At 44.7% G+C, this 22,040-nt stretch overlaps 3 protein-coding genes and 4 non-coding genes across 8 annotated transcripts; 1 reads left to right on the forward strand and 6 right to left on the reverse strand.

The window, feature by feature from the left end:
• Positions 1–340: 340 nt before the first annotated feature.
• LOC119354706 (probable LRR receptor-like serine/threonine-protein kinase RPK1) lies at positions 341–4,160 on the forward strand. The gene is made up of 2 exons (XM_037621448.1): positions 341–2,861; positions 3,828–4,160. The coding sequence occupies exon 1, from the start codon at positions 657–659 to the stop codon at positions 2,841–2,843; it is 2,187 nt and encodes a 728-aa protein (XP_037477345.1). The 5' UTR covers positions 341–656; the 3' UTR covers positions 2,844–2,861; positions 3,828–4,160.
• A 4,523-nt stretch (positions 4,161–8,683) lies between these two features.
• LOC119354707 (60S ribosomal protein L13a-1-like) lies at positions 8,684–11,501 on the reverse strand. Its single transcript, XM_037621449.1, has 3 exons — positions 11,023–11,501; positions 10,846–10,933; positions 8,684–9,017 (listed from the first exon to the last, which is right to left on the reverse strand). Exons 1-3 carry the CDS (start codon positions 11,409–11,411, stop codon positions 8,874–8,876), a joined length of 621 nt encoding a protein of 206 aa, XP_037477346.1. The 5' UTR covers positions 11,412–11,501; the 3' UTR covers positions 8,684–8,873.
• Positions 9,325–9,407, reverse strand: LOC119359888. The gene has a single exon (XR_005172719.1). It is a non-coding gene; the product is annotated as a small nucleolar RNA SNORD24 (small nucleolar RNA).
• On the reverse strand, positions 9,591–9,672 carry LOC119359890. Its single transcript, XR_005172721.1, has one exon. It is a non-coding gene; the product is annotated as a small nucleolar RNA SNORD24 (small nucleolar RNA).
• Positions 9,809–9,891, reverse strand: LOC119359889. Its single transcript, XR_005172720.1, has one exon. It is a non-coding gene; the product is annotated as a small nucleolar RNA SNORD24 (small nucleolar RNA).
• LOC119359907 lies at positions 10,323–10,405 on the reverse strand. The gene has a single exon (XR_005172733.1). It is a non-coding gene; the product is annotated as a small nucleolar RNA R12 (small nucleolar RNA).
• Positions 11,502–19,791: 8,290 nt separating the features above from the next.
• Positions 19,792–21,807, reverse strand: LOC119354708. 2 transcript variants are annotated; one of them, XM_037621452.1, is made up of 3 exons: positions 21,647–21,807; positions 21,015–21,317; positions 19,792–20,902 (listed from the first exon to the last, which is right to left on the reverse strand). In XM_037621452.1, exons 2-3 carry the CDS (start codon positions 21,315–21,317, stop codon positions 20,162–20,164), a joined length of 1,044 nt encoding a protein of 347 aa, XP_037477349.1. In that variant the 5' UTR covers positions 21,647–21,807; the 3' UTR covers positions 19,792–20,161. The 2 variants fall into 2 exon arrangements, with proteins under 2 accessions (XP_037477349.1, XP_037477348.1); XM_037621451.1 differs by having other exon boundaries at positions 19,792–20,938.
• Between the last annotated feature and the right edge of the window lie 233 nt (positions 21,808–22,040).

Raw genomic sequence — 22,040 nt, forward strand, 5'->3', positions numbered from 1 at the left:
GGGGGGGCGAAGAATGAGGTTGCAAAGACGCCTTCAGACACGAAAGTAGTGAATGTGATGGGTCGTCGCTACTTTCAACTGTTGAAACCAAAACTTTCGGCCCAACAATATAGGTGCCAAATACGATGGGCTGTTAGGAGTATGTGTCGATATCAGCACCCGAAGCGGTTCGCCTTTATGGCTGGGCCTAATTTTTTTTTAAACATGAATGATCTTTAAGTTGCCGCCAAAAGGTTCACCATCGCTAAGAAAATGCAGTGTAGAAACTTAGCACGGTATATTTACCAAACAAACCACATGGTGAATGTGGTTAGGTATTTCAAAATCAAATATGAAACAAACAGTCACTAAACTAACAACCGGATCGGCTATTGCCACTGTCACGACCAGTTAAAATTGCAAAACAAATGTATTCTTCCCAAAATATAGCCAAGAAAGGTACTAGGCTATGAATAGAAATAAAAAATTAATCAAGTAAAGCCATCCGATTCTCGCAGTCTAGCCCCTTCAGTTTTCTCTTATCACTCCCGAGTCGTTGTCGCTTCGTCTTTTTAATGATGCTATAAGCCTTCACTATTCGGCCCATTCCATTTTCACACCCGACTCCACACCCTCTGCTCCCACAGAGCCAGGGCCTCGTCGGCGACTAGTCGGAGATGGCCTTCCATCGCCAGAGAACACTCTGCTTCACAACCATTGCCACCTTATTCCTCCTCCACCATATCGCCGCCGCTTCCTCCTCGCTAGTCCAAGAACATGATAGGTGGGCTCTCCTCCAACTCATGAACGGACTCTCCTCCGGCTGCGGCGACGTCCCTGGGTACTGGTCACCGGACTCAGGCGTTCAACACTGCTCCTGGAAGGAGGTGAGATGCGACATGCGGTCCCGGTTCGTCGCCATCTCCCTCCCTTCCCAACCCAGCCGGCGCCTCGCCGGGGTGTTGTCACCGGCGGTGGCCGGCCTCACCGACCTCAAAGTACTTTCTCTACCCTCCCGAGGGCTCCGCGGAGAGATACCTGGTGAGTTATGGAGGCTGCAGAACCTGGAGGTCCTCAACCTTGCGGGCAACTCCCTCCGCGGCTCCCTTCCGGCCATCTTCCCCAAGGGGCTGCAGAGTTTGGACCTTTCCGGCAACCAGCTCTCCGGGAGAATCCCTCCTGGTCTCGGGGACTGCTCGCACCTCCGGCGGCTCCGGATGTCTTCCAATTCTCTGGATGGTTTCATCCCTCCGCAGATTGGGAGGCTTGCCGAGTTGCGGGTCTTGGAATTGTCCGGGAACAGACTAGCCGGTGGCGTTCCGCCGGAGCTCCGGCATTGCAGTTACCTTGTCAAGATGGACCTCAGCAGAAATTTACTCCATGGGCAAGTGCCTTCCTCCATTCTCAAGGAGCTCAAGAAGTTGAGGTTTCTGTCATTAGCTGGGAACAATTTCAGTGGTGAGATACCATCCGGTCTGGGTCAGCTGAGATCGCTGAGGCTGCTAAATTTGTCCTCAAATTCTCTGTCAGGAGTGGTTCCCATTGATCTCGTGGCACTGAGAGATCACACAGTTCTACTCCTTGACAGTGATCTGCTCCCTGCGAAGGTTTCCTCTCCTATGCCATCACCTGAAATGGAAGAGATTTCTCAAGTGACAGCTGATAGTTCAGGGGTAGGTCCACCACCCCACTCTGCTGAAGTATTTACAGTCATCCCCCAGTACAAAAGCACCTGGGTACTTACCGAGGCAAACCGAGGCACACCGCCTGATGGCAGCGGCAATGTTGGTCATCTGAAGACCATAGAGATTGTTGCAATAGCTTTGGTGTTAGTCGTCATTGTTGCTCTTCTAGTTGTGGCCACCATATACGTTTTCAAAAGGAGAATACGGACCCCAAGGCAACCAAGACGCTCTGGCACTGGCACTGGCACTAGAAGGGAGAGGGAGGTGAAGGTTTTTGATGGCGTTGACATTGGAGCTTCCCTAACTTACGAGGCAATTGTCCGGGCCACTGGAAATTTTAATGCAAGCAACTGCATCGGCTTTGGCGGCTTTGGCGCGACATATAGAGCTGAGGTTGCACCTGGGGTTTTGGTGGCAGTAAAGAGGCTTTCTATTGGGAGGCAACACGGTAACAAGCAGTTCCAAGCAGAAGTTGAAACCCTTGGGCGGCGTCACCATCCTAATCTTGTCACTCTCATGGGGTACCATATCAGTGACCAAGAGACATTCCTGATATACAACTATTTGCCAGGTGGAAACTTGGAGAGGTTCATACAGGAGAGAGCTAAGAGGCAAATTGGTTGGAGAGTGCTCCACAAAATTGCTCTGGATATTGCTCATGCTCTTGCTTTCATGCATGATGAGTGCTCCCCCCGCATTCTGCACCGAGATGTTAAGCCAAGCAACATATTGCTCGACAATGACTTCAATGCATATCTCTCCGATTTTGGATTAGCGAAACTTCTTCGCAACTCACAAACTCATACAACCACAAGTGTTGCTGGTACTTTCGGTTATGTCGCGCCGGAGTATGCAACGACATGCCGTGTGTCTGATAAAGCAGATGTTTATAGCTATGGGGTTCTGCTTCTTGAACTGATCTCGGATAAGAAAGTACTGGATCCATCGTTCTCTCCATATGGAAATGGTTTCAACATTATTAGCTGGGCTAATAAGCTAATCCAAAGCGGTAGAGTTTGCGAGTTCTTCGTTGAGGGCTTGTGGAATAAGGCCCCACATGATGACCTGGTTGAGATTATGAACCTGGGGCTCCTGTGCACTGTGGAGTCTCTTTCTTCTTGGCCCAAAATGAAGCATGTTGTTCGCCGTCTAAGAGAACTCCGTCCGCCTTCTTACTAGGGAAGAACAAGAATGGAGGTAAGAAGCACTTATTACATGGACTATTTTTATCCACTTCTTATCCATGGATATTAAGTTAGTTTACTTTGGATAGACTGGATGCTTATACCTATGTTGATGTGATAATACTCAAAGGAAAGTTCCAGTAGTAATTTCCTCTTTTTTCCTCAACAGTGTGAATGTTTGCTACTTCTACTTTTTCTTCTTATTATACCATCATACAATGTAGATTCCTGTGCAAGTGTCCTACGGTTAGTGCGTCAGTTTATAAACAAGGAGATCATCTTTCCTTCTCATTTTTCATAAATGTGCTATATTAGTAAAATCGCCCATACAGATGTGAATAATCTCTATGGCCTTCTTTTCTTTTCGGCTTCTATAGCATTGTGCAATATATTTATAAGGACGTTCCCTCGTCGAATTCTGCAAATAAAATTCAGGCTCCCCTATGTGTTAACTAGAGAAAGAAGCAAGTTTGGATGACAACAATTTGTTTCTCAAAGCAGATGGCTGTGCAAGAAACTGACATAGTACCCTGTCGCTTCTTGGTAATGCGGTAGAGAGAAAAGGCTGGTAGAAAAACTGATGGATTGACTAGTGCGTAATTTAGTATGCAGGAATTATTTTTCCAAAATAAAGTATCAGTGGTGGCACTGGTGAAAAAGGAACATCTTTGGTAGTCACACCTAGAAAAGAAAAAGCCTCTTTTTGGTTGTATTTTTGAAGCTGCACATAATTGGCCATCGATGTGGTATACATATTTTCCCCGTTATTCAAGGGAAATCTCACTTTGATGCTGAACATGCCTGGCTGTCAAAATCATTTGCTGGTTCAGCATAAGATGTGCACTCTATTTATGGGGGGAAATCTGAAATAGTTGTGTCTCTAGTTTCATTAATGTTGCATCCAGATAGGGATAGTCATGGTTACCTTTATTAGAGACTGATGTTGTCCTTACTGACATGTGCCATTTCTTGTATGCAGTTCACCAGGGCTTGTGGCACAGTGGTCGGTCGTCTGTTCCGCACAGGAGCGATTCGAGGACAAGATGGACATATGCCCTGTGTTATAGGAACACCCTTAGTATGGTTAGCAGGATAATAATAAGGCCTCTTTTGTGTTCCTTTGTGGTGTGAAGAGGTCTAAACATGTTTACTCCCTCACCGCCAAACACCGTCTTGTTATCGGTGGTACTGTTGTGATCGAATTTGTTGGTCGTTAAATGTGCGCCGCAGCCAAGGTTCTGTGTCTGTTGCAGGGATGCAAATATGAGTGGCAGCCTTGCTGAAAGGTCTAGGTTCTGGTGGTCTTCTCTCAGTCTCAGGTTGTCACGCTTGTGGACATGAAGAACAAGGTAAATGAATTGGTCGGGTCCAGGTGGAAACGAACGATTTACTCCAAAAAAGAAGTTGCAAAAGGTGAAAGTAGCACGTAGACTTGGGTTAGTGGTGCACCAGCAGGTGGACTTGGATTGAGGAAAATACCCGATGCTGAGGAGGCATATCATCGAACAGCTCACCGTTCACCGCGTAGGAGTAGTCCAGCTGCTTGTGTTCATTGTGCGGAGAACTGGAGACCCAGCCGGAGACGATGAAAGCAGAGACGCAGCCATGGTCATGTAGATAGAGAGGAGCTGGACTGGACTGGATTGGGCCAGTTCTAAGGGCGGCAGCACTTGCAACTCCATCGACGTCGACTTCCAGAGCCCTTTGGAGGAAGGGACGGTATTGGAAGCTTGGTCGACAAACGAACAGTTGTGGAAAGCCCTTTGTGCTACAGGACAGTAGCATTTCCCTGCGTCACGCCGGGATGTGGAGGCTAGAACTTCACGGAAGTGGCGTGGGGAAGAAGAAGAAGTAGGCAGGGAGAGGAAAGTGCCTATACACGCAACACTCGCTTATTTTAGCGAAACGCAACACTCGCTTTTTTTTAGCGAAACGCAACACTCGCTTAGGTGACCGTTACAAGCCCACATGGGTTGGGCTGCTTCAGCCAGGGTTCACGCATGGGCCAGGCCCAGGTCGTAGCATACCCCTCCTCTTAAAGAACAGCTCGCCCTCACCGTTGTTTCTCAAAAAAATAAAAATAAAAACCTTGCCCTCACTGTTCATCACCGCGCCATTGTTGCTGCAGCCGTAGCACTGGACCATTCCCACGTAGTCATGTATAGTGGCAATCCGCTCCAAGCTATCTTCCACTGTGTGCGAGTATTACCTCCCACTCGCATCAGTAGGGACATCAACACTTGAGCCGGCTTGGATATCTATCTTGTCGCCAAGGAGGAACAAAGAATCCGAAATGTCTGAGCCAGGGACCGGTGGGTCTGCAAGTTTGAGTAAGGAAACATGTAAGGATGTACCATAGGATGAATCTTGCTTGAAGTTGGTAATGCCAAGCGATAAGCCACCTCACCCACACGAGCAGTGATCTGGTAGAATCCAAAATATTTGAATCCCAACTCGTGATTGGAACGACGAACCACTGACTTTTGAACAAATGGTTGGGCTTCAGAAATACCCTGATCACCCACCTGAAATTGCATGTTTGGGCGCGTATTATCCTCGTGGAATTTCATATGTTGCTAAGCGCGCAACAGGTGTTCCCGAATCAGCCCTTGAATCAAATTGCGTTCAGCTAACCATCCAGACAAGTCAGTGGACAAGGAACTCTGTAAGTTAGAAAGGCCCAAGTGCCGAGGCTGATATCCATAGAGAACCTAGAAGGATGTTGTTCCCAAAGTTGAATCATAGTGTGTGTTGTACCAGTACTTTTCTTTGGAGTGGAATGAACAAAACACCCAAGGAATGTCTCGAGGCATTAACTCAATCTTTCAGTCTGTCCAAGCTTGCATAACTCTTGCCACAGAGTGCTGGTGAAAATGGGATCTCTATCAATTAGGATTTGCGGAAGTCCATGCAACCTATACATGTTATCCACATACAACTGAGCTACTTGGAGAGCCGTAAAAGGATGGGACGGTGGTATAAGGTGACAATATTTACTGAACTTATCAATGGCAACTAAGATTGTGCCAAAGTTTTTACTCTACTTGTCAACATTTGGAGTCTAGTTTGGAGTCTAGCTGTCAAGTCCCCCCCCCCCTCCCTCGTGACTGTGTTGCCCCCGCAGGCGACCAGCCGTGTTCCTGGCGCCTTCCCCCTCGAGCCCTCTCTCGTTACTCCCTTCCCGCCATCGTCGATGGCGTCCGGCGCCGGCGGCCCCTGGCCTTCACCTCTCGGCGATGTGCCGCCGTGGGGCAGAGCGGAGCCGTGGGGTGCACCTAGATAGCGACGGTCCGATACGACGGCGGGATGGCCTGTCGTGGTCGCGGGTGATCTGCTGGGCGGCGGCACCGGTGTTGGTGGCGGGGTGGCGCGATCTGGCGGTGCCCGCTCGGCCCAAATCCAGGCCCTTGGGGGCCCAACTGGGTCTGGGCAGGATGGTGGTGGGGCGTGTCGATGGCGTGGCTTTCAGGAGGCGGAGGAGCAGTGTTGGGCTGGTGGGTGGTGACAGCGCTGGCGTTGGCCTGCTGCAGCATGGCGGCCGGGCTTTGCGGGCCCGATTTGGGCCTGGGTTGGCCCGGGTGGCCTGGTATGCCCCTGCTGCCACATCCGGACGGTGACCGTGACGGTGCTGGAGGCACAGGTCTCCCGCACGATGGCGGTGGAGGTGGTTCCCTCCCGCACGGTTCCGGTGCTGCCGCTCCCAATTCCTGGCGCTCCTCTCTCCGTCCTAGGGCTCGTGATGGTGATCTAAGTGAGGCAGCGAGGGTGGCATCAAGACCACGTTGGCGCATGCTGGTGGGCGGCAAGTTGGTTGGTTGGCTCCGGATCAGTTGGGCAATGGAGTTTAGGGTGCGGAAGAATTCCCTGCCGGTTCATCCGGCACCGACGCGGTGACGCTGCGGGTGCCACCATTCCTTCTTGAAGGGTGTCGGTGGTGTCCACCCCCCACTTCCCTCTGTGTGTCGGAGGAAACTCTAGGGCACGTCCGGGCAGCAGCGTCGGCGTCACATTCCTTCTTGGAGGTGTTGCTTGGTACGCGGCGGTTAGGACCCTTGGACCGTGGTGGGACGAATCCGAAGGGCGCAGCGGTGGCGGGTCATCCGCGCTTTATCGAGCTGTCGTTGTTGGCATTTGTTTCTTCTTTCTTTTCCTTTTTTTTGGCTTGATGTGCTGCTGGCCCCAGCAGTTGCTATGTGATCGGTGTTGGTTGCTTTATAATATAAAGCAGGGGGGGCTATTTCTTCAATGTTTTTACTCCTCGGCAACCCTCCAATGAAATCCTTACTAACCAGATTCTAGTCCTCTTTGGGTATGGGAAGTGGACTCAATAACCCTGGTTTCTTGGTGTGCTCAGACTTGGCTTGTTTGCATACGGTACAGTTCTGAACATAGGCTTGTATGTCCTGTTTCATTGCAAGCCAAGCAAACAACCCTTTAATGTGCTGATAAGTGGCTTGGAAACCTGAATATGCACCAATACCACTAGTATGTAAAGAGAGCATAATTGCCTGATGTGCTTCATTGTTATGATTCAGCCAAATTCTATGTTTGTACCTGATGACCCCATTGACAAGAGAGAGTAGCCTTTGACATTTATTCCTGCAAGTGCCAATTTCTGCAACAATTTTTTGTCTACAGGGTACTGTTGATAGCCTTCAGTTACCACAAATAGCCACTTGGGTGTTCAAAAGGAAATGGCAGCCAACTCCATAGGTGTAGGGGGCCTTAACAGAGCATCAAATGCAGCACTATCCAAACCTTTTCTATAGACAATGTTATATTGGAGCCCCAAGAGTTTGAGAAATGCCTTATGTTGCATAGAAGAAAAGCTACTTAACTGCTGATCTTGCAAATGTATCGAGCTTTTGTGATTAGTAGAAATGGTGAAAGGTGCATGCTGTAAGTATGACTTCCATGTATCTACCTTTTCATGTGTGGATAGGGCCTGAGACTTAGGGCCAGAGCTTTGCCGAGGTAAGAGAGAGGGTGACCCTCGTGCATAAGCGTAACTCCAATCTCTTTGTTGCTAGTATTTGTTTCTACAACAAAATGTTTCTTGAAGTTTGGTAGAGCTAGTATTGGAGCTGCAACAAGTGCTTCTTTGAGATGCTGAAAGGCAATTTTAGTAGTAGGTGACTAAGAAGAGGGATGGACTTTCACCTAGTTCGGCATCGGTGAACTTTTCTCTTTTGAGACATATGACTGTTAATTTCTACTGCTATTTATTAGTAGTTAGGATGAACTACCATTTATGTACTAGTTAGGACTGAAATGATGTTTTGATCGTGTGCAGTAAGGTCATCACTGGTGAGAAGAGGTGATCACAAGCTACGCCATGCCCAACGCATGTCACCAAACAAGCATGCGTTTTTGGCATACATTTACTCAGTTAGGTCCAACTGAGTCACAGATAAAAAGACCAAAAAAAGGATGCAACCTACCAAGCATGCCCTTGATGCATCGCTCGCATGCGAAGAGTTTCTGGACAGCTCGCCATCGGTTTAAACTAAAAATCCTAACGTGGAAATAAAAGATATTCTGATGGCCGATCTGTGTACGATTATCTCCATAATGTACTCGATTTGGATGTCCAGAAACCGTTGGATCGCATGATGGTGAGGTGTTCGATCCTCTGTAACCAGTGAAATGGGCAGAGAAAACCTCGTCTTTGCTTAAACTGCAGTGCTGGGCAATGTTGGCAAACACCTGAACCGGTATGGGTGAAGATAAACAATAATGTTGCCGCGGATCAATGTTCTTTAACTCGCTTGCACGCTTGATTTGTGTGAGAGCTGGATCTAGAAGCGTCATAAGTTTCTGGCGACAACAAAAACATGATGGGAGAAAACACATCTTTGAAATCTCATGGGGCGAAAACAACAATACCAAACAATCCATTTGCTACAAAGATTGGAATAGTATAGATACTCAGAGGTTTCAAATCTCAACGACACTCTCAGGCTACTAACGTAAGCAATAACCACCATTATCCAGCAAAACAGACCATGCATGACTGGGCGGCACACTAGTATTTGATTGGTGCCAGGATATCCAACTGAGAACCCAGCTTCTCCTCGGCAGCCTTCTCAGCCTTGAAGCGCAGCTTGGCCAGTTGCTTCCTCCTGTCATACGACACCTTTGCCTTCTCCTTCCTCTTCTCCTCCAGTTCCTGCCAGTTTAAACAAAAGAGGTGATGAGCCATTTTCCAAATAACATCTAGTTGCAGCAGGTATGCCTATGTTTTCAAGGCATGCGCTCAAATAAAGAATTAAAAACAGTCCCCAATCAAGAACCTAACATGGCGCTGGAGATCTTGCTGGTCAATGGCCATTAACTATTGAAATGCTCAACAAGAGCAGCGCACATTTATCTAACATCATTACGATATGTGCAATCTGATTTTGATTTTTTTTTCTAAAACGATCTAGCTAACAAAATAAAAAACAATAAGAAAACAAGCCATGGCTGTCATAGGAGGCCTCAGAGATCTTGGTGGTTATGATCATCAACTGGGGAGCACCCATCAAGAGTAGCAAATATAGATCTCACATCATATGCTTACAACTAAAGCACAGGAGAATCAAACAAAAGAACAGGGTAAAAGCCAAGTCAAATGTACATGAGGAACAGGTATTATGAGACCCAATCCCAGTTTTATGATTTGCTGTCTTACTTAAATAATTGAAGCAAACTATAACAGATTTAAACAATAATAAGAAAACAATCCCTGGTTGTTAAAAGAGGCCTCAGAGATCTTGGTGATTATGGTCATCAACTGGGAGCATCCATCAAGAGTAGCAAATATTAATCTCACATCATAGGATTATAACTCAAGCACAGGAGAATCAAACAAAAGAACAAGCTAAACACCACATCCAAATGTTAAATGAGAATCAAATAATTGAAACAAATTAGCAAACAAATTTTAAATAACAATAAGAATCCCTGGAAGTTAAAAGAGGCCTCAGAGATCTTGGTGATTATGGTCATCAACTGGGGAACACCCATCAAGAGTAGCAAACATTAATCTCACATCACAGGCTTATAACTGAAGCACAGGAGAATCAAATAAAAGAACAGGCTAAAAGCCACAGCCAAATGTTGAATGAGAAACAGGTGCCGAAGTCCCAATCGCAGTTTTATGATTTGATATCTGAGTTCAAATAATTGAGACGAACTAGACAACAAATTTTAAATAACAATAAGAATTGCTGGTTGTTAGATACGCCTCAGAGATCTTGGTGGTTATGGTCGTCAACTAAACACAAGAGAAACCAACAAAAGAACATGATGATAACCACAGCCAAATGTTACTACATGAGAATCTTACAATGGAGTGTGGCAACAAATGCCATGATCAATCAGAAATCATCATTGACAAAATTAATCAAAATCGGTCTAAAAGATAAAAATATCATCAGGCACGAGGGAACAGGCGAATTAAAATAGCTTTTGCTGTCAAAAAATTAGCATGAATAGTCAGAAGTAGCTGGTTGTAAGCATCATCTTTGTGAAAAATCAATGGACATCAGTCCTGAGTTTCTGCATCATCCCAGTCATGCTAAATTTGCACTTACAATGTAAAAAATCAACAAATTCAAATGGCACAAAAAAGTTCTCAATGCACTTAACAAGGAAGGAACTGATGGAAGCTACTAAGCTAAGCACAAAAGGAAACTTGACAGTGCCTTTTGTTAAAATCAGTAAAATAGGCTTACACAATTCAGCATTTCACTCTATCACTATCCAAAACCTTATTTCATGTCGACCCATAACCTAACCTGTGTTTCAGCTCGACAGCAATTAATTTTGACTTAGCCACACAGTGAGAAGCTATCATCTAAAATTCTCAATAAAAATCTGGTTGATATCTACAAACTAAACCCACAGGACAACTACATCTAACATTGTGAGCCAAAGAATCATATGTATGCATCACATCATCATCATTTTTGTTCAGAGGTGACAACCAGAGTGATCGATGTAACAAAACGTACCTTGATAGTTTCATGGTAGTTCCATCCGACCTCCTTGGAAAGCTCGCCGAGCAGACAGAACCTGTGCCCCGGCTGCAGCCTCAGAACCCTATCCAACAACAAGTCACACAAAGATCATCACCACATAACTAACTAAATCCGCCATTAGAGTGCAAGCAAGAAATATAAGGCGCGTACTTTAGCGCGTCGGGAATGACCATACGCTTGGTGCGATCGTAAGGCGGCGGGACGCCCTCGAAAGCCTTGAGCCTGGCGAGTGCGGCCTCGCCGCGGGGCGTCTTGTGCGGGATCATGCCGCGCACGGTGCGCCAGAAAATGCGCGAGGGAGCGCGGAAGTGGATGGGGCCGTGCGAGGGCTTGGTGTTCATCCGCTTGCGGAGGAAGCGGAGGTACTTCATCTTCTGACGGACCAGCCCGCCGGAGATGCACATCTCCTCGCACCGGACCACCACCACGCGCTGCCCGTTGAGCAGCTCCTTGGCCACGATCGACGCAAGGCGACCCAGCATGTGGTGGCGCGCATCCACCACCACGCGACGCGCGGACACACCGGAGCCAGACACCATCGTTACCTGTTGTTGGCTTCTCCCTTCCTCTCTTCCTCCGGCTCCGGTGGTGGTCGTGGGTGGCGGCGGCGAAGGAGGGAGCAGCAAGACGTTAGGGTTTATGATTTTATAGGCGACCAGGAGGTAGCAGATTGGGCCAGGCGGTTGCTAGTGCTCTCAAAAGAACAATAGGCCTCGTTACCTAATAAACTCTTAATGGGCTGTACTCCACAAAAAGTCCTAATAGGCTTACACTATGTCAGAAAGCGGGTCAGTCCCGTGCGCATGTTGTGAACAAATTTTTGAAACTTTGAACATTTTTTTGAATCGGCAAACATTTTTGGAATTGAGTAACATTTTCTTTAAATTCAGGAATAATTTTATTGTTTTGATGAAAAAATGTATTGAATGCATGAACTTTTTTTGAATCCATGATTATTTTTAAAAATTTGCAAACAGTTTTTGAAATTCGCAAACATTTTTTAATTTTTTTGAACATTTTTAGTTAATGAACATTATATGAAATCCCAAACTTTTTTCCAAATTTGCGAGCATTTTTTGAAAATCATGAACATTTTATGATTTCCGAACATCTTTCAAAATCATAAATAATTTTTGTATTCATGAATATTTTATGATTTCTCGGAAAAAATTCAAAATTCACAAAAAAAATTAAATTTGGAAGTTTTTGGAAACCTTGAATTCTTAAAGAAGTAAACAAAAACATAAAAGAAAAAAACAAGAAGCAAAGAAATAAAATAGAAAAGCAAAAAAAACAGGAGGCATCCCGTTGCGCATATGGGCCGGCCCAGAAGGGCGCACGGGGTGATGTCTATTACATAACCTTATCTTGTAGACTCTGTTGGGCCACCAAGCACAAAGTTTTGTAGTACAGCGGCAAATTTCCATGGTTTAAGGTTTATCAATCCGCAAGAGATGCATGGGGAAGATGGTTTGTCTCAAACAACCATTCAGTCAAATACAAGTGGTCTTTTAAGCCCCCCCCCCCCAAACACTCAAAGTTGTTAGGTGTATAGGTGCACTAATTCGGTAAAGAGATAATGATAGATGTGCGATATTGATGGTAGAAATATGTTTTTCTAATCTGAATAAATAAAAATATCAACGTAACAAGTAACAAAAATGAGTTAAATAGTGTTTGAATGCGTGGAAACAAGGCACATGGTTCATACTTTCGCTATTGCCACCTCTCAACATCATTACTCCCTCTGTTTAGTTTTGTAAGACGTTTAAGACATCTGAAATCGAACTGTTTTGGGTGTTGTTTTAAATGCCTAAAACGTCTTACAAAAGTGAACGGAGGGAGTAACATAGTTCAACATCATGATAATCCCTCAACACGTGCAATAGAGAGTTGATCCAAAGTTTCTATTTTTTATCGAAGAAAGTAAGAAGAAATTCCGTAGGTGTGCTTAACAGCAAACCACCTCAAACTTGTCTTTCTAATATTAATCTATTGAATCATCCCTATGTGCCACGCATAGTCCCAAAAAATTGTACTACGATGCTACTCCCGTAGGAGTTGTTGGATTCCCTCAAGGGGAAAGGTGATGTAGCACAACATAAAGTATTTCCCCCTGTTAAGAATCAAGGTTTATCGAACCAGTAGGACTCACCAAGCTAACAATGTAAACAACACTTGCACACAAACACAATACAAATGCTTGCACCCAGCCTGACTAGGAGGTTAGTAATCACATTGTCTTGCTAGTTACAAGATTAAAAGCAATAGATAGTGATAATATCAAAGAGCTAAAAAGTAAAAGGAATGTAAAAGAGCAAATTTATAATAGCTTTGTATTAATGGATATGGACATGGGGCCATAAGTTCACTAGTGGCATCTCAAAAATAGGTAGTGGCATGGTAGACAAATTACTGTTGGGTAATTGACATAATAGGGCAATTTATAACTATGATAGTTCATGGCATTATCTCACGTAGGCATTACGTCTATGATAAGTAGACCGTTGATTCAGTTGCATATACTACTATTACTCCACCCGGAGACCGCTATCCATCATGCATCTCAAAGTATTAAGTTTGCAAGAAACAAATGAACGCAATAAGCAAGATAACATAATGTAGACAGAAAGAAATATAGCAATAAGATTAAACCCCATTGTTTATCCTTAGTGGCAACAATACAAAGACGTGTCCCTTTCTGTCACTAGGATATAGAAATCACCGCTAGATTGAACCCATTGTTGGGAAACATAGTAGAAAACAAGAAATCGCGCCTACGATCACCCAAGATCAATATGAAGATGCATAACAGGTTGGGATCACGATCGGTACCGTCACCGAATTGCAGCAAAAGAAGGATGTGCCGGCCTAGATCGTACTTGGAGTCCCTCAAACCGTCGATGAATGATCCCACGAACCGCCCACAAACAGTCCCTCAAACCGAATACCGAAAGCACGGCCTCTCTAATTGGTTGCAAGCATGCAACCTTCAAGATCCAGCAGCATTTCGCCATCCAAAGCAAATCATCACCGAAGAATTAGAAGGAGGAGATTAGAACCACACAGGGCTTATAATTATGAGTACAAGAGGATTACTCTAGCTTCAATTAGTCAACTAGGACCAACTAGGACTAGAACTAGAAGAACCAGAGGAGGCTCCAAAAATTGTAGATCCAAAAGAGCACAAATCCTCATGTTTATATAGGATAGAGGGGAGACGGAGGGCTCCCACCAAAGGGGGAAAGTTTCCCCCTTGGTGCACTAGCCAGGGAGGACGAGTATGAGTCCTCCTCCTCTTCTAGTTCGGCCTCCTTTCCCCCACTTGGGCCTTTATGGCCCAAGTTGCCTTCGACATCTTTGGTGTTTTTAGGCCCGTTGATATTTAAATTAAATATAAAATGCTCTAAATACTTCTAGACCACTATATATATATATATATATATATATATATATATATATATATATATATATATATATATATATATTTAACATCTCTGGAAACTTTTTCCACATATATATATAATTTATCGGTAATACCTGTTATTACCTGATACTCACTAAAACCCTTTCGATGACCCCGAAATGCTTCCGGATTCTCTCGGAACTATTCCAAATATTCATGAAATAATTTCACAAATATATTCTCACGACTCCCATCCTACTAACACTCAGTAGATTGTGATTGCCTTAAGCTTGTGACCCCATAGGTTTGGGAACACGCAGACATGAACGAAACCGTTCGTTCAATGACTAACAGCGGGACCGCGGATGTCCATATCGGTCCCTGTGAGTACACGAATGATATTCGAGTGAACCTTTGATTATTATGTGATGTTCCCTTTGCTTCAAGATACTTCACAAAACCTGGGATGCATCGGTATCCTCCGAGTCATTACTATGCTCACTATACTGAATTCTCGTTACCAAACTTTTGTTCTTCTTTCTCGTTATTATGTTCCGGCATCCCTGTGACGAAGTCACTTGTGTCTGGCCAGACGATGAGTGACGCCGTCACACCGAGAGGGACCTAAGAATATCTCTCCATCATCGGAGGAGCAAATCCCACTCTTGAGCTATCTGGCCACTTGTCAAACTTTCCGATGAACCTGTAAGTTGTCGTTATGATCACCGTATTTCAGGTGACGTTTGAGCAACCCCAAAGCCCGTCGTATGTTGAGAAGTGACCATGATACTCTCATGGTCTGAGGAACAAGATCACATGTTAACACTCCGTGTTATTGCAATTGAATAAAGACAATATTAATCCAAGTCACAACAAACAAGTTCGGGTCGATTCAATATGATTGATCTTCCAATGTCACAATCTCAATGTTGTTTTAGGACTATCATTACACTTAATGATATCCTAAGATCTGGAAAACATGATCACCAAAAACACTTGAGCTAGTCCTATAGGCAAAGACTAGGAACTTTTTACTTAACTGTTTACCATTCCACACGTGCATATGAATTTTCCACCGAATTGCATATTCCAGGATCATAGCAGTTATAGCATAGAATATAAACTGATGTGACAGCGGCCCGATCTTTTGACGAGAGTGGGGATAATTATCGATTTGGTGGATTTTGACCTTGACGATCTGGCTATACCGTACCCGACGGTACGCCTCGACAATCGCTAAACCAATCTCCGATGGTTATTGACCTTACCGTAGGCACGATCAACCTGAACAACGAGGCTCGAGTTCCTGCAAGCAACCGAAGAACCGACAAAAACAAAGGTGAAGTGCAATCCGAAATTGCGGATAATAAACTGAGCACATGAACTAGATGAAAAGTTGGGGTTCCATTGTGGATCTGACAAGGAGGTAGTCCTACATGTCTCGTAGATGCGAATTGTAGCGATGGCTACACAATACAAGAAACCCCGAGTCTAAATTATAATCTAAGCCAGCTATTGAACATATAAATCCCGCTATGCAACCCGCCTAACTGGGGCATTTGCGTTTTCCAATTCATCCGGCCGGCAAAATTTGCACTGCTGTCCACTTACCTGTACTTTTTTGTCTCCCTGGTAAACATCTGGACGTTCATTTTTCTGTACATTGTGTGTTTGGATTAAAGTAGATGACGACTGGGCCACCCTTGTGCTCAGGTCCATCTCGTGTTGGGTCGCTCGTTGGCGTGCGCTACCTCAGTTCCTGAGTGGTTGAGCGTTGCATGCGATGCGATTGGCTTGGACTTGTGCAAGGCGATGGGCTGACCGGGCAGGGCGACGTGGGTGGGTACTGTCATATCAGGCGAGAGTCCGAGGTGAGGGGTGTATTCTTGTTTGGAGGTAAAAGCACCCCAGGTACCCTAATTTGTATGGAATGTGATGATTTAGTCCTAAACTTGCAAAATACAACTCCACCATACCCTAACTTGCACTGGATGTGACAATTCGGTCCTGGGCCTATCACAACGCGACAATTGGCAGACATGTGGCCAGACCGGTCCTCGCCTGGACTTTTACAAAAAACACCCTGCCGTCTTGTCTAATTAACTCGCGGATCTGAAACTCTGTATTCATAAAATTCCCCACTGTAACTATGCCAACAGGAAGCATGACTGACTATGACTTATGTGTAGCTTCGAGTCTATTTAGAGTCTGACTTTTCTGCGCTGATAGATTAATTGTACTGTGTTGGCTGCAAAATCACAGTTCTTAACATCAACTGAATCATTCCCATTGTGCACATCAAGGGCCGGTGCGGATTGTCCGATCAACTTGCATCTCAAATCTCCAGCGTACCGGTCTCTAGTGTTAGGATTTTCTCTTTTACTCTGTAGTTCCTCTTTGGCCGTGGCCAGAGACAAACCGTGACCATTCGTGCATTTCGCTCAAGTAAGACAATATATCGTCTTTTTTTTAGGATCAACTATTGCCACTTTATTGACTAATTAAAGGAGATTAGGAATCTCGTCCGACACAATGCCCAGAATATAATCTGAGGGAACAACAAATCAAACCTTACACAGTCTATCGCTTAACCCTACTTTAGCTAACTTATCCGCGGCAGCATTAACACTACGCCTAACCCAAGACACTTTTCACTTCTTGGAACATTTTCATCCTCTCCTTGATCTCCTCCACCAGGGGTCCAACTGGAGAGAGAGTTTCCTCTTGCGCACACAACACCTTATGCTAGATTAGCACAGTCCGTCTCCAACAGCAGCTTGGATGTGTTGAGTTCGGCCGCCACCTGTGGAGCTCGTTTGCAAGCATAAATTTCAGCAACCTCCGGATCGGCGATTCCATCAAAGAGATGACAAGTAACAGATCTAAAAGCTCCTGAATGATCCCGTAGGACAGCACCTACATCACACATTGCTCCTTGTTTGTAAACAGCTCCATCAAAATTTGCCTTAACCCAACCCTCCTCCGGTGGCACCCATCTTTCCTTGATCTCCGGCTTCTGCAGCTTTTCTTTCCCTCCATGAAACGCCTTCCATTCATGTGGTAACAACATTAGGTAAAGTTTAATTTGGAAAAAGCGGCCAATAATCCAGCCCATTATCATCATACGGAGTTCAAGCAGGCCTACGATTGATTGCTTGCCAGACGTCCAATCGCTATTTCTCCAGTAGGTTTTATTTGCGGCTTTGATCGCCTGCCTACCGCCGACACCAATCGCTATGTCTGCCCGCAGTACATGTTCGGCTCGCTTCCTATACGAGGGTACGGACGATCTCACCGGCCGGTGCACCGATCTGAGTACAAACACAGTACACAAGCCAATTACTTGTTCATCCACCGGCTACCGCCTGCTCCGTTTGTCAGTTTTGCCGTTCTGTTAGATTTGGTAAGCCTATGAACGGATCAATCATGTGACAAGATTTTTTCATCATGCGCTACTAGATTTTTTTTCCCGTTAGTTGTAGCCAGCGCTCCTATTCCTAATTACCACGGTAGATTTTCTAGTAGTACTAGTTGTCTACAATGCGCAAACTGTAGCAGAATTGATACTAGCCGGATGATGCTTTTATTATATATATAGGTATAAGATCAACATGAGATCAGTTTGGTACGTTCACTTTTTGGCATTGATATTAGGTGTATTTCTAAATGTGGACACATCTCAAATTCTACAATCAAGGGAGAGTTACTTGACCATGAAACTTTTTAAAAAGAAGGTCATATTTGCATTTCATCCCGGGCCCCCAAATTCTTGGAGACGGCCCTGCCAAACGATAGGGATGGCATAACAAGGTCTCATCTCTGCGATAAAGAAAGAAGCAAGATCAACTGGCTGGAGAAGGTACGAAACTAGGAGGACAGGAAACAACAAACCAAACATAAGGATGATGGTGAAGCTAACCAAGCTGGAAATAATGACACACACGCTAAACTGGAAGTTAAGATCTGGTTCAGTGAAAATCAACTAAACAACTACTCTCTCTGTCCCAAAATGTAAAACGTTTTTTTGCCACTATTATAGTGTCAAAAAAGTCTTACATTTTGAGACGGAGGGAGTAGTTAGAATCATGACACAAACACCAAACTGCACATGGCCATGCCACCGACTGGCGATTCATAGGTGTGTCAGAGAGTCAAAAAGCAGAAAGCAAGTCTCCTGTTATAATAGAATTATTTTATGTCACATGGGCTTCCAAGCATGTCTCAACTCAGCTCTGACTACCCCCTACCCTGAGAAGTGAAATAAAATTCTTCCCACAAAAAAGTGAAGTGAAATAAAAAAAGCTTACTGTAACTCTGAACATTTTCCTTCTACAAAGAAAAAGTGATGTTACCACCGTTTACTTTAGATCAAGAGGAGTCAATATTTACCAACCACTTCCTCCGTTTCAGATCCAGTGTGAAACTTCAGACAGATTTGTATTGCGGATTAATTAGAAAAGATGGCAGGGTGTTTTTGCAAAAGTGCATGCCATGATCGAGCCGGCCACGTGGCTGCCAATTGTCGCGCTGTGATGGATCCGGGACCAAATCGTCACATCCAATGCAAGTTGGCGTACGATGAAGTTGCATTTTGCAAGTTTGAGACTAAATCATCACGTTCCATGCAAGTTAAGGAGGGGTACCTGGGGTGCTTTTACCTCTCTTGTTTGTGTACTCGCCTTGATCTTACATGCATGTGTTTGGCTGCTGCGGCTGGGCCCTACCTACACCTGGTCCCATCTGACAGTTTCTTGGGTGCTTGTTTAGGTCTGGGTGTGGACGTTCCCTCGCTTTATTCGTTGGATAAAAGGATGATTCACCCAGGCAAACGTTGCGCGTTGTCTCTTACACTGCAGCTGGCCCTGCTCTTGGTTTGTCCCCACACGTCGATGGGTGGGGTGGACGGTTTTCGGTTGGAGGTAATAGCAACCAGGTACCCTAACTTGCATTTAATGTGATGATCTAGTCCTAAACTTGCAAAACTAGACCAAGCCATACCTCAACTTGCATCCAATGTGATGTTTTAGTCCCAGGCCAATAAAAACTCGCCAATTGGCTGGGCCGGTCAGCGCGCACAGTTTTGCACAAAACCCACTGCCGTTTGCCTGATTCAACCCGCACTCACCCCCACCTGAATTAAGGGTGTGTTTGGATCGTGTCCTCACTGGTTTGCCTGGGCAAAATAGCTGCCTGGGAGTTGCCTGGACATCTCAGCAAAAAATGCCTGGCCAGGCACGACCATGTTTCTAGGCTACGTTTGGTTGCTGACCTGGGAACGTGCCTGTGTGGATAAATGGCCCAGGCAGTGTTTGGTTGCTATATTGCCTGGGATTGGAGATCACCGATATGCATATGCTAAATATAAATATAAATAAATATGGTCTGACTTTTCAAAAGCATAACAAAGCCAAATAATTTGATAAGCAAAAAAGTAATAATAATCTGAAGTTTCATAAGCATAACACTGAAGGCAAATGATTTTATAACTCTAACGATACACAACAACATTGCTGTTGAATAACCACAGTGCATTACATTCGATTAATACTCATTGTCCAGCACATCTGGAATGCAAGAGATACACAAATTATCCTTGTGGGATTAACATAACCAGAAGTCTAATTATGTATTCATCATAATACTACCTAGAAACTTATCCAAGTCAGAAAGCAACACAGCTTTCACATTAGCATCTAATAATCATATCATGCATGCTGATACTACTTGGAAACTAAGCAGAAGGCTGTAGCAAAATAATACCACCATTAGCCATTACTTAGACATCAGTTGTGCATAGCCAAAAGCTAGTCATTAACTACTTAGAAACTAGTGTTTTGCAACCAAAAGGATCCAACAATATGGTAGACCACCAATCAATCTTACTCAGAAAGGGCTAGAGTTAACAGCAGGATCATCGCCAAGGTTACTAGCAGGATCTTTGTTTCCAAGGTTACCAACAAGATCATCGCCGACACGTTTGCCAGCAGGATAATTGTCAGATAAGTATGTATACACCCAATGCTCCAGGTATTCTTGACCCATGCTGACAAGAAAACCTCGATGGACTGCAAATTCTGGCTTGCATAGATGCATCCCGACCGACATCCTCTCATCAGGTGGCAACGGAATCTTCTTGAGCATGTCCCATAAAGGAGCATTTGGGTCCTTTGGGGCTACAGTCTGTACTGGACTTGCAAGAGTTTCTCGTATGCCTATCAAAGTACTTGTGAGCAGCACATCCATATTAGTGTCATCTTGTGATGCTTGAGATGATCTTGGCTTTGACCTTTTAGCTTTATCATTTTGTGGTGGTGGCAGAGTATTTGGCTTTGCACTTTTTTTGAAACTTTTCTTGTTAGGCTTTAGAGCCGCAACATTGGACGAGGAAACTTGACTATCAGTTGCAGCAAGAGCAGCCACCGCTTCACAATCATCACTATCTGTATCTAATTTATCCGAGTCATGACCTGTTGGACCCTTGGCTTCATCAAAGGTGGACATATCATTCATCATGTCATCTTTTACCTTATCATCATTGTCAGTTTCAGCTGCAGAGAAAGGGTCTTGCATAAAAGAGCCATCTGCCGACGAGCCACTAAATAATTCCTTCAACTTGTCGTAGAACTGAATCGGTTTAGAGAGAATTCCACGATCATTGGCCAACATGAATTTTATTGTTAGTTCCACATCAGTAGTTGAACACTCGACAAATAGATAATTTGTATGAGATAATTACCGATAAGCCATCTAGAGTAGATTGGGAGAGCATTACTTGTTTGTTCACATCATCAAACCCACTGCGCAGCGACCCCGTCGTCCGGAGTTGACTGATGCAATTTTTATCGGTTGAATTGTACAGGTCATTCAACTTTTTTTGCCTCTCCAGATCTCTATCAACCAATGGCCCATACTTTCTTCGAGACATTCTAAGACTGTAATGTCTACGTCGACGACGCCACCGGACAATGGCCAACATTACAGCTAGAACACCTACCGTCCGTCGTTTCTTGATAACATAATGGACAGATTCCGTATACATCTGGATATTAGATGAAATAAATGTATAAGAAACAAGTGAGATGTACGTATATGTAGTCAGTAGAACCAATAATAGAGAGATTGTTCTATGCCAGATTTAAGATTACATGCGTGCACACATATATGCAAAGTACTGCTAGATTATTACTCTAGTAAGAGGTTTCTTCAGATCTGGAAGGTTGTAGCTTCCAATCAAGTAAAAAAAAGAAGCCAAATGAAAAGAAGCACTAGATGCGTTCATGCTAGCAAGTTCTAATCACAAGAACAAATAAACAGAGAAGGGGGCAGCAAATCGTGGCACACATGATAGGGTAAAAATTGCAGTCTCACCTTCACGATTTCACCAGATCTGACTAGGAACTAGAAATATTGTTGGGGGAAAGAAGAATCAAAGCCAATAATCAATTTCCCATGCAATTCCTTCTCCCCTTCTCTCAAGAACAATCCCAAAGAGAGAGAAGATTGTGAGCTATGGGGAGGGGAAACATGAGTGGATGTGGAGGGGAAAATGCTTTGCCCATATATTACGGGGTATAGTAAATTACTAGCACAAATGCCCGTGCGTTGCAACGGGAAACATTGTTACCTCTCTAATATATGTCAGCGAGTTTCTTCGGTTGCATCAATGCTCGCCTGCCCGCCCGCCCGCAGCCTACCCCTCACGCTCTCTCGTACGCGACAATATCGGCGGCTCACCTGCCCGCCCACACGTAGCCTACCCTCA

The sequence above is a fragment of the Triticum dicoccoides genome, chromosome 2A (assembly GCF_002162155.2).
Source record: "Triticum dicoccoides isolate Atlit2015 ecotype Zavitan chromosome 2A, WEW_v2.0, whole genome shotgun sequence".
Taxonomy (NCBI): domain Eukaryota; kingdom Viridiplantae; phylum Streptophyta; class Magnoliopsida; order Poales; family Poaceae; genus Triticum; species Triticum dicoccoides.

Coding starts and splice junctions, on each gene's coding strand:
- LOC119354706 (XM_037621448.1), top strand. CDS start 657: ATGGCCTTCCATCGCCAGAGAACACTCTGCTTCACAACCATTGCCACC.
- LOC119354707 (XM_037621449.1), bottom strand. CDS start 11,411: ATGGTGTCTGGCTCCGGTGTGTCCGCGCGTCGCGTGGTGGTGGATGCG. Junction 10,934..11,022: donor GTCATTCCCGACGCGCTAAA/GTACGCGCCTTA, acceptor GTTGTTGGATAG/GGTTCTGAGGCTGCAGCCGG. Junction 9,018..10,845: donor ACTACCATGAAACTATCAAG/GTACGTTTTGTT, acceptor TTAAACTGGCAG/GAACTGGAGGAGAAGAGGAA.
- LOC119354708 (XM_037621451.1), bottom strand. CDS start 21,317: ATGTATACGGAATCTGTCCATTATGTTATCAAGAAACGACGGACGGTA. Junction 20,939..21,014: donor CTACTCTAGATGGCTTATCG/GTAATTATCTCA, acceptor AAATTCATGTTG/GCCAATGATCGTGGAATTCT.